The sequence below is a fragment of the Elephas maximus genome, chromosome 7, assembly GCF_024166365.1.
Source record: "Elephas maximus indicus isolate mEleMax1 chromosome 7, mEleMax1 primary haplotype, whole genome shotgun sequence".
NCBI classification, from domain to species: Eukaryota; Metazoa; Chordata; class Mammalia; order Proboscidea; family Elephantidae; genus Elephas; species Elephas maximus.
Window position 1 is genome coordinate 61977598 of NC_064825.1, and position 11882 is coordinate 61989479.

At 46.2% G+C, this 11882-nt stretch overlaps 1 protein-coding gene across 11 annotated transcripts in view; it reads left to right on the forward strand.

The window, feature by feature from the left end:
* PPFIBP2 (PPFIA binding protein 2) overlaps positions 1 to 11882 on the forward strand; it is a 173050-nt gene that overhangs the window by 138869 nt on the left and 22299 nt on the right. For all 11 annotated transcript variants that reach the window (XM_049890266.1, XM_049890260.1, XM_049890264.1 and 8 more), the window contains 6 exons: positions 640 to 707; positions 2501 to 2558; positions 3530 to 3571; positions 7653 to 7791; positions 9434 to 9575; positions 10352 to 10480. In XM_049890266.1, coding sequence (XP_049746223.1) covers positions 640 to 707; positions 2501 to 2558; positions 3530 to 3571; positions 7653 to 7791; positions 9434 to 9575; positions 10352 to 10480 — 578 coding nt within the window. The remainder of the gene's footprint in view (positions 1 to 639; positions 708 to 2500; positions 2559 to 3529; positions 3572 to 7652; positions 7792 to 9433; positions 9576 to 10351; positions 10481 to 11882) is intronic.

An 11882-nucleotide genomic window follows, 5' to 3' on the forward strand; every position in this document is an offset into this window, starting at 1 on the left:
AAGTATTCTACCCTCTGATGCCTTCTATCATTCTATCAGGGAGAGAGAGCCACTTCTTTCCCTCTAGTCCCACATTATTTTATGGGTATTGGTACTATGAGGATATATCACATTGTTCTTTTATCCTAATTTACTTATCCATCCCCCGGATGTGGGGAGTGCTTGCTCCATGCCTAGCTAGGGCCTGGCACGCAATAGGTGTTGCTGATGTTTGTAGGTGTTTATATTAACTAGGGTTTTCTAATTACAAGCAACAGAAATCAATTCTGGCTAATCTAAGCCAAAGGGATTGTTTTTGGAAGTGTGTGCAGTGGCTCAGTGAATGAAAGGAGCTCAGTAAGGGCAGGGGCAGTGAAAGCTCCAGGGATCCAGTCTCTTGTCGGGACTCTACTACTAGGATATGCACTTTGTCTAAGACTTGGGCCCAGGAAGAAGAGGCAAATTGGCCCAGCTATATCAGTATGCCAACCCCTTGACATCTTGAAAGAGCAGAGCACCCACATTGACATATCCACCATGGCTGTACCCAGGGAGGGAAATGTAACTCCCTAAAAGAAAAGGTCCAAGAATGGGAGAGAATGGTAGGTGGCCGCCAAACAGTGACTGTCCTTTACAGTGACTCTTCTGTTTCTGGTGCAGATGCCTCCAAGATGTAGCTCTCCCACGGTGGGGCCACCACCACTGCCGCAGAAATCACTGGAAACCAGGTAGGAGGCCTGAGTACTTCCCTGGAACTTCTGTGCTCTCAGGCCCCTCTTGGGGACCCTGAGGTGGATGGTGACCGGCCATGCACAGTGATCATGGCCTCTATTTCCTGGGCAAATCTGCCCTCCCATTGAGGCACTTCAGGTCTCAAGTGCCACAAGGGAGCCAAAGCCATGGGATGATCATGAACCAGTCCTACTCTCTTGGTTTGGGGCTTCCCATCTCACAGGCTGAGGGTGATTGTCACTGGAACAGCACCTGGCCAGAGGTAGGAGCCTCAGAGAAGAGGTGACTACAGTTCATCCTCCAGTGTATCCATCCTCCAGTGGCTCCTCAGAGCTGAGAGAACACCCCATGATGTGCATCTGTCATTTCCGTCAGACCCTCTGGAGTAATCTTCCTGCTCTTCCAAGCTCTCCAGGGGAGAGCCATTTCCCCTCACAGGAAAGCTGGTCTAGGTGCTTTGAGGAAGCTTCACATAGCAGTGAGCTGGCCTTTGGGGTCACTTGACTACTACCTGTCTAGTTCCCTCTAAAAGAAACTGCTTCTAGTTTCCTGTATCAACTCTTTAGAACACATTTCCATGTTGGGCTCCATGTAGGTGAGATATGGCGGCTTTACTGGCAAGAGAAGGCTGTCTTTAAGCCAAGGTGTCTGAGGAAGACTGCCACAAGCATGAGGGAAGCTTTTCCAGGTGGTACTGAGTCTCCAGTGCTTATCTCTTTGGGCTGCACGCCTTGGCCTATGCTCTCAAAGACTTTTCTGGGGCTTGTAGAGACCCATTGTTCCCCTGAGTCTTTAGCTGTAGAGAAAAATGGAAACGTCAGAGAAGGTGGTCAGCCGGTCCTTAGTTTTACAGAATAAGGAATTTAGTTTATGAGCCCACTCAGGGGAAATCAACCCTGAGAAACGAACTTGTACTGACCAGACTCACAAGAGACTAATGTGTGGATAGATGCTGCTTTATTCATTCAAATTGAGAAATATGACTGTCAAGGAGACTGGATTCCTTTGACCACTTGTAGCATTGCTCTTCTCTGTCTACCTGGTATCCTCCTCTGTGAAATAGCCTCTGTGAAAACAAACTTCCTTTGAGTAGACTGCTCAGGGTGTACAAAACCAAAGCAAAGTGTTGAAGGATCTTAGTAGGCAGTATTTTGAAGCTATGGTGGGCTGATATACTTGTTTCCACTCTTAAGGCACCAGTTCCCTCCTCTGAGGATTGCTTTGGGGACTCACAGACAAGGCATAACATTGCCTTTAGTTTTGACTTTGCAGATACTGGTCTTCTTTTATAACCACACAGTAGTCACCTTCCATCTATGTAGTGCAATTGAGTGTATTGTAGCTTTCTGAGAAACGTCCCAAACCAAACAAAACCAAATCCATTGACATTGAGTCGATTCTAACTCATAGTGACCCTGTAGGACAGATGGAACTGCCCCATAGGGTTTTCAAGGAGTGGCTAGTGGAATTCAAACTGCTAACCTTTGGGTTAGCAGATGAACACTTAACCGCTGTGGCACCAAGGCTCTGAGAAATGCCCAGGATTTTTAATTTGGATTTAAGTGATGCCCTGATGTCCTTACCAACACACTGACAGACTAGGTTATCTATCAAGGTGGGCCAGCCTCGTCTTTTATGGAGTAGTGATTACTAAAGGATGCCTATTTTCTGACCACAACCCTAAGCCCAAAACAGACTACTGGTTAAGCATTTGAAATACCCTCTGCATTAATGTCCCTCCTTCTCCAGTAACTATTTCTTTGTCCACTTTCTTTTTTGTTTTTTCCAGGGCCCAGAAGAAACTCTCCTCTAGTCTGGAAGACTTGAGAAGTGAACCTGTGGAAAAGGTCAGCTCATTAATCTATCTATAGCAATTACTTAGTGACTTCTTTGTGCCAGCATAGTGCTGGGATATATAGGTGAGGTCCTGGTGCTTGCTTCATCCAGGGTTTTATCGAGTTGCTGGGGAGTTAAGACTTACATGATCATTTTAGGAGCACCAGTCAAATGTGGCCCAAGGTATCCTAGAGGTAGGGTGAGTCAGGAAATGCTCCCTGGAGGTGGTAAGCAGAAGAGTTTGAGGTGGACAGATGCTTGGTTAGAGCCCAGTGGGCCAGGCAAGTTTTGGGAAATGGTGGGGAGCAGGAGGAGGTAAGGCCAAAAGTTCAGATCAAGCCAGAGAAGATCTTGAATACTGGCTATATATGCAAAGGTCAGCTGGGAGCATTGAATGAGGAAGTAACGTGGATAAAGGAGAAAATCCATGAGTAGGGTGTGGGATAACTTTGAAAATTGGAAAGAAGGCTGTTGGAAGAGTCTAGAAAGATTAGGAAGCCAGTGACCCTCAACCATGTGGGTGACCCCCATGTCAGAGAGGGGGGCTCCAGGCTCTTGAGCTCAGTCATTGGAGACGAAGGGATCCTGCCGTGATAGAGAGCATTCAGTGTCCCATGCTACACAAGACCCCTTGGTCTCTAGCAACGTGCCAGCCTCCCTAGTGATACAAAGGAGAACAATAAAGGCTGGAGCCAGCAGGAGCCATGAGCCCATTCAGTGGCTTTACTCCCATGGTCATATGCCTCTCGCTTCCCCTGGTCACATTGCTGGCAGCTGCCCAGGACGTCTGCCCATGGGGTTGGACAGTGAGTGACCTGTGTTTTCTGCCATGGGTGGTGATTACCTGACTTGAAGTTGGGAAGGGAGGAGATGAGCTTTTTGGATTTAAGCAGTCAAGTGGTCCTGAGTTTTTGTTGTTTGTGACTAACAGAGGTCTCTTACTTTTTCTCCACATAATTGAATCCTTCTTGCTACTCCATAGGGTGTTGATGGGAACCAGCTCTCCGCGGTGGTAGAACGCAAGGTACATTAACTGCAGTTCCTCTGCCTGTTGTGATTGTACTGTTTGAGAGAGTATTTTTGTTTAACAAGTTACAGTTTTTGTAACCTTAAAGTGTTTTAACAATAAAGTGAAAGAAGGCCAGAGGACAGACAAAACTTCTTCCTCCTCCATTTTTTTTTCGTGTGTGTGTGTGTGTGCATCCAACTGTATAATGTGCTTTCACCTCTATTGTTTGTGGGTAGGATTTTTTATTATCACCTCCATTTTGTAGGCTCAGAGAAATTAGTCTTTTGCAAAGCAATCCAGATCTAATCACTGGGAGGGTGATGTTATGATCTCAGCACATAAGTAGTGATAACTCTAATCCTTTCTGTACTAATATGTTATGGTTGCAATCACAGGGGTCCAATGTTCCCCTTTTATGAACAAGTCATATTATAAAAATTCTCTAGAACTAATTTCCATCTAAGAAGCTTGTTGTGGAAGATGGTTAAGTTTTCCAGGCTGGTGCATAAACGTTGAGTCCCTGATATGCTGAAGATTGGTATAATCAGCATGACTTGAGCCATGCCCAGTCACCATTTATAGCATTATATGGGAAATGTATTGCGAGGCCAGAGGCATGTCCCTTCTCAGTGTCCTCTGCGTCCACATCTGTATGAGATGTGTGGCTTTATTGCATGCTGACTTCTGCCTGGGAGGGCCTTCTTATATTTTCACATCAATATGATAGAATGGGCATCTCTACCCTTTTTTATCATCTGTCTTAGAGAAGGAGTCTCTTGTGCACTTCCACATCTAGCTAGGTAAGGGGCTTCTGTGCACCATAGCTGTAGCAGTCAGTGCCTCTATTGGGTGGCCATTCCTTGGGCCATCTGCGTCATGGAGCAAAGGTCTGCTGCTGGCTCTCTTGTCCAGGGGCTCTGGACACACAGTTCCTTGAACCCAGTTCTTCGGTAAAGTGAAAGGCTCCCTGTGGTTGTCTTGTATCTTCCATGAGACATAGGGACTGCTCTGATACATCCTTCCCTTAGCAGCTCCCTCTTCTCCCCTATCTCAGCTTCAAATAGGCCTTTCAGAAATGTTTCCAAAGCACATGTGTAAGTGAGTCCCTGCTCCTTTGGAAGCACAGCCAGGTTGCAGGCTTAAGCTTTAAGATACTGATTTGATTACCAGAACGGATGAATGGGGCCATTTAAATTATGAAGAAAAAATATTCCAGGTTACAAGAAGATTGATTCCTACATGGTTTTGACCATAATCACAATGTTGTATGACCTCAACTAGTTCGACATGGCCACTCTCTCCTCAAAACGTGCCACCACCCCACCAGAACCACTAATACTGTAGGTGCAAGAATTTTCTGCAGCATTCCCTAAGCATCTTCTGGGTCTTCCTAGAATGTGCATCCATGGATCAAGGCTATCCCTCTAGAGCCCATGGAATAAGTCGGTCTTCCTTGCCACTGACAGCTCTATCATTTAAACTCCTCACACTCTTTCTGAGTGCTCTGTTCCCTGGACTAAACATCTTCTTATGTGTATGGGTCACAAACCTTTAGTGTCCTATTGTCTCTCCTTAGGAACAGCACTGGTTTCTCCATGTAGCCTTAAAATTGTGCCTTGGACCAGCCCTGAGTATGAGATTCCAGAGGACGTCTGCCTTGATCTGGGGACTGCTCTTCTAGTTCTTCCTTTTACTCTAGGAACCACTCGTGATATTTTCTGTGCCTGTTTGTCCACTGTGCACTGTGTGTGAGGCCCCGTGTATATATTACTTCACAGCAATCCTGAGGCAGGAATTGTTATTCTGTACTTAGAAATGGTAAAACAGAGGCTCAGAGTAATTAGAGAATTTTGCCTGATTTGAACTCACTCAAAACCTGGGTACTTTCCCCTCTGGCTTGCTGCCTCTGTTTCTAATTTAAACCCGCTGCTGTTGAGTTGATTCCGACTCATAGTGACCCTAATTTAAAGCAGCTGGTAACCTGAATGCTGCTCCCTTTCTGATTCCTCATAAAGGATTATTCTTCTTGGAGGCAGCAGCAGAAGAACTGGATAGGTTGAACATTTCTATTTCCTCTGTGTCATATCTTAACCTTGAGCTAGCTTCTCTAGCGTGGTTTGAACAGATATCAGAGAGCCCTTTCTGTTGCCCTCAGCTCCTTCTGTTTTCATCCTTACATGTCCATGCTGTCTTTTGAAGCTCATCCTTGGGTTAGGGTCATGTTTTCTGTACATCTCAGGGAGTCCCAGGGCGGCCCTGCATCAGTGTCCTTGGTTGTCTTTGCCCTGTCTTGGAACAGCGTGTGTGATGACACAATCAGAGATCTGCTTTTGCGAGCCCTTCATCCTCCCCAGATTCCTTGTATAATATGGAGTCTTGGAGTCATACCTTCTATTTCTCTGAACTTTTTGTACACTGCCTTCTCACAGTTAGTGGTTCCAATGTCTGATTGTGCATCAGAATAATCTGAAAGCCTTGTTAAAAATACAGATTCCTGGGTGCCCTTCCAGAGTGGCTGATTCAGTGGGACCAGGGTAGAGCCTGGAAATTTACACTGTCGTTCCAATTGCCCCAAGTGATTAAGAAGCAGCCAGTGCACGGAAGAGCATTTGAGAACTCTTGGTCCTGACCACGTTTTTATCATGTCCAACCTCTACCTCATGGGTTGTCATGAACTTCAGAATCTCATAGTCTGCATCTCAAGGCTCTATTATTTCTACTTTACTCATGAATTTTTTTTGGCATTCTTTGAGAATTTAGTCCCTGCCTCTCATATCTCTCCTTTCTGAGCTCATTTATGGGGGGTTAGTATCAAATGTTTGATGAATCCATTGAGTTCAGACTATTTCTAGGATAAGCAAATCAAATTCAGAAAGCTATTGTTTCCTTGGCTTTTTAGCTAAATGAAACTATGTCTCAGTCGTTGCAGTCTTCCATTGTTTTTACTTCCTAGTTTCAAAATCTGTTTTGACTTTCATAATACTTTTTTTCTGTGTCCAGCCAAGCAGTCCACAGTTGATTCCCTCAATAATGTCACCCCAATTTCTCTTTTCTTTTATTGTCACTCAAATGCATTCCAGTGTTTTACCCAAATTAGTGGATTTGGGCGCCACTGTATCCTTCTTGACCAAATCGCTGCTATCCTTCATCCTGTTTTAGTAAGCTTGTTTCTTTGAGAGCCTTTCCACGGCCAGGGCCCAAGCTCCATTGCACCAGGACTGTATCACATGCAAACTATGACCCTCAGTCCTGAACGAGCTCTCCGTTGGCATGTAGCCAGCCCTCTGGCCCCCTTCCTGTTGCCATCTCCCCCAGGGGTACGTGTACCTTCTCATTTTGCCTTAACTGACGTTTTTCAAAGTAACTATTACCATATTATAGGCATTTTCTTCTGCTTGAAGTTTAAACTCTAATCCCCTGCTGTAGCATAGCCTTATCTCAGGCAAGATCCGTATAATATGTGTGCTTGGTTAAGCCCCTGCAGAGGCCTGCCCTGGCTTGGTCTAAGTGACTACCTCTCCAAGGTCCACAGGAAAGTGAGTCTGGGGAGAATAGGGAGGCCCAGCCCTAGACTGGTCTCAGTCTCCTCTCCTGCCAGGAAGAAGATGTAGATTCCTGTTGTGGCAACCTCACTAATAATTAGTGATAATGAGTGACCTAGGATGAATTATTTCACCTGTTTTCTGGACTTACTCTCTTCATCTGCTAAAATGGGCTTAATAATACCTTGTAGGATTGTTTTAATATACATATGATAAAGCAATATACAGATTTTATTAGAATTCTGGTTTACAGTGTATTCAAAGAGCTCAAAGCGTAATTCACAGCTGTTAATTCGTTGAACCTTTGAGCACCAGGCCAAATGGCAAAGGCCCTGTGTGAGAGGCACCTCCACTTCCTGCTTAGGGACAGTTGCAGTTAGCCCCGGATTTGGACTTGGCTCTGGTCCTTTTCTGCTAGACTAAATGGTCTTTGAATTGACCTAAGTGAAAATGGCTCTTGGAGGAATGGGAAGTTGTTCCTATATCTAAGGTTTTCCTGTCTGGGTTTGAGTCTGGGACTAGGGGCTAATATGGCATCTCTCTCATTCCAATAGGATAGCCCTTTCCTGGCAGAGCACAAATGCCCCACATTACCTGGGAAGCTTTCAGGAGCCACGCCCAATGGAGAGGCTGCCAAATCTACTCCCACCACCTCCCAGCCTGACACCACAGGGAGCAGCCTACTGAGACTGAGTGAGTGTTCAGGACCCTCGGCTGGCGGCCTCAGGAGCAGTGTCCTTGGCACATTCAATTATTGTACAAGATCTCTGTACCTACCACTGAGCCCACAGTTGGAGAATGGTGGCTGTGGGTAGCTGAGACATGTTATACCTCAAGGTAGTCCCACTTCTAGAAATAATGACTATCTGGGCAAGCTGTTGCCTTAGGTAAACACTTCAGAGCCCCAGAAAATCTGAGTGTGTAACCACTCTATTTCTTTCCAGCTGCAAATATTACACCCCATTTTTTCCTCCTCTTCTGTTCCTCTTCTCTCAAACCCCTTCCTGTCCTCTTTCCTGGCTCTCCTCTTTCCTGTCCCTCTTAGACACAACTTTTCTGTCTCTCTTTCTCCTTTCCTCTGTCATCCTGATCTCTCTCCTGTCTCTGCCTTCTTCTCTGGAGCCTCCCTATTACCCGTATTATGAGATTATGCTCTTCCAAGTGAGAGCAGGGATCCTTCTCCTTAGGGAAATGGAGCTCATGGCCAGTGGGCAAGGGTGTCAGTCCTCAGGTATTCTTTTGGTAGTTAGGACCTGAAACCATGGAGGTCATTGTTACTTTTCACCCGTAATAGGCAATCTTTCCCCAACAGCTGCAGCAGATTCAGTGGGGTCCAGGAGCGAATGTTCTTGTCCTGACAGAACTTTCCCCACCCCTGACTCCTCAGCCTTGGCTGTTCTCTGAGCTGACACATGCATTGGCTTCAAGAAGGCCAATTCTACCTTTGGCTGTAAGAGCTCCAGATAAGCCATTGAATGAGTGTGTCCTGGTGACACTCAGATTGTGGACTGGTAGCAGTAGCTTCAGACAATTCTAGTCTGTGCTGAGTGAGTCCTGGCGTGCACACAAGAGGTGTGTGTGGCCTGGTGTATTCAGCCCTCCCTCTCCCTGTGTGCTTATACCTCAGCCTGGCAGGAAGTGCCACCAGGAGCATTTGGTCCCCTCATGTGAGGCCTCCTCTCACTGCACTAACTCTGTGGGCTGAGCTCAGTCATCATTTACCCATCCTTCCATGTGGGATTATTTTTCTGTTGGAGTTTTTCTCTCTTGCTTGATGACACTCTTTTTATTTCTTTGCTTCCCCATAACTCTGTTGGGCTCGACTTTGGCCTCTCTTGTTTCTTCATGTGGCTTCTCTGCTTCTTGGTTGACTGGAGATCGTGGCCGGAGTGTCAGTGCCCCTGTATTAGGTACTGTACCCATTCCAGGTGAGGTGGAGAGTGAGAACGCCCTTGTTTCCCTACCCTAGCACCCTCCTCCCAGACATTCAGCTACATTCCCCCTCCTGCCTACATTTCTTCATCTCCCTTGGGGTAAGGAGAAAAAGCTCCTCGTTGGAGTAATCAGCAAGTACTTGGACCCCAGACCCTTAGAATTTAAAGACCATTAGCCCACCCAGCTTTAAAACATTAGCTAATTAACTCCTCAGAGAGAAAACCTGGAGTGTGGCTGAGCCTGCTGGTCTCTCAGATCTTGGTACAGAGTTCTTCCCTGAAGGCAGAACTGGGCAAATTCTGCTCAACTGCTATTGAAGGATGGCCCAGGCTTGAGGGAGGTTTTCAGAGCTCATATTCCTTCCTCTCATTCAGATGTTATTTGATTCTTTCAAACTCAGGAGAAACAGAAAGTAGTTGGGATGACACTGCCATGGCCAACGACCTCTCATCCACCTCATCTGGGGCTGAGTCAGGCCCCCAGTCTCCTCTGACGCCAGAGGGTAAACGGAGCCCCAAGGGCATCAAGAAGTTCTGGGGAAAGTAAGTTGGTGGTGATGATCATAGTTATACTGCTTGGAATTAATAGTCTTCTCGAATGTACAAAGAGTCTGTGTAATCCCCTGGTCCATTAGCCACTGGAACAGAAATAAAAACAGAATGGTCATGTTTAGGGAGAGGAATTTGAGCTATTTTTTAGGGCCCAGAGAAGGGGAACTATGAAAGTGGCCTATTATTATAGCCAGTCACCTCACATGTCATTCAGTTTAGCTGTCCGTCTGTCCCTCCATCCATCCGTCCATCCATCCATCCGTCCGTCCATCCATCCATCATCCGTCCATCTGTCCATCCATCCTTCCCCTCCTACCTCCTTCCTTTCCACCCTCTTACACACCCTAAGCACATTCTCCGCAGCCCACAGTGCATGTGCTTTTTGAGAGACATATGGATGAAACCAGATCCTGCCTTCGTAGGGATTCAGCTGTGGTTTGTTAAGAAATTTTTCAAAACAGAGAGCAAGTATTTTCTGGCTCAGTTGACCCAGTCTGTGAAATGAGGCAAAAACGCTGGTCTCTTACCAGGCATCAGCTTTCACTATGACCTCCATGAGAGTGGCTCAGATCCCAGAGGCAGGGTCACAAGTGAGGCTAGGTCTGGCCAAGGGGCTGTCACAATTGTAATCTTTGACCTCAGGAGAAGTACTGGGGGGCAGTGCTGCCCAGAGTCCAGGTTCTGGCCTGCATGGCCCTATGAAGGTGGGCACGCTCAGGGCACTTTTAGACTGTCTCCCAATAGTCCCCATTGATCCCTTCATGCAGAATCCGAAGAACTCAGTCAGGAAACTTCAACACTGATGCTCCTGGGATGGCAGAGTTTCGACGAGGTGGACTTCGGGCGACTGCAGGACCAAGACTCTCCAGAACCAGAGACTCCAAGGGTCAGAAAAGGTAAGGTTCCTCTAGTCCATCTGCAAAGAGCTGTGTGAAATCCTGGCTAGGTTGAAGTGGGAGGCTGGGTGTCCCAGAGCCTTGAGAAATGCAAGGCAGGGGCACTGATTGCAGGGATTCTCAGCCTTTTCCACACAAGCACATAGAAATTGCTCATGCTTGTAAGGACACTGAAAGGAGTGCTGGTGGTGCAATGGTTAGTTAAGCACGCGGCTGCTAACCAAAAGGTCCATGGTTCGAACCCACCAGCCTTTCAGTGGGAGAAAGATGCGGCAGTTTACTCCGGTAATGATTTGTTTTTGTTAGGTACTGTTGATTCTGACTCATAGGGACCTTATAGGGCAGAGTAGAACTGCCTTATAGGGTTTCCTGGGCTGTGATCTTACATGAGCAGATCACCAGGTCTTTCTCTTGCAGAGCTACTAGGTAGGTTTGAATGGCCAACCTTTTGCCTTGAGAAACTGTGGGACAGTTCTACAGTTCTACCCTGTCCCACAGGGTCATTATGAGTCAGAATCGACTCAGTGACAATAGGTTTTGGTAAGGACACTGAGGTAAATGTAAGAGGCTCCTTATAGCTGGAGGTGAGTGGTGGGGTGGAACCCTCTGGTAACCCTGAAGACTGAGGGACTCTACAGCTCCACACATCTGTACCCCATTTGCAGCAGCACTTTCGCACCCTGGAGCTCTGGTACAGCCATTAAGAGCATAGACTCTGGAATCACAGACCAGGGTTGAAATCTTTGCTCAACAACTTCCTAGCTGTGAGACCTAAGCCAAGTTATATAACCCCTCTATGTCTCCATTTCCTCATTTGTAAATTAGGGATTAAAAACAAGTATCTTATTAAAGTTCTTATGAGGATTACATGAGCCATTGTACATCTACCCCAAGCACCAGCCTTCTCCCATTCAAGGGCCAACTTCCTCTAGTATATTTCGAAAAGAGAGTCTTTTACCCGCTTCTGGACTAGCCCCCTTTTTCCACACAGACCTCTACAGAAGGGTGTTGGTGGAATAGGCCACATCTGCCTTTATCCCCATAATCCCGTTAAACTAAACTTCACTGAAGGGTGATTAACTAAAGGGAATTTAAAGGAATGTGTGGAGCTGGAATCAAAATGTTAAGTTTCACATGATGATTCGCATCATACCTTAACGAAAAAAGCATAAAAAACGTTAAAATTTTCCAGAGTATGCCCTAATCAGGTACGCTGTCTAGCTACTAACTTTACTCCCCTTTTTTTTAAGATCTTTTTGTTGTGAGAAAGACTCCCTTCAAACCTGCACGATGTGAATCTTTACTTCCATGTTTTAGGAAGCCCCCTTTCTATATCTTCTTCTTCCATCAGGCAATCCATAGAATGCACCATCTCCAGCAGAATATCTCCTAAAGTCTGAGT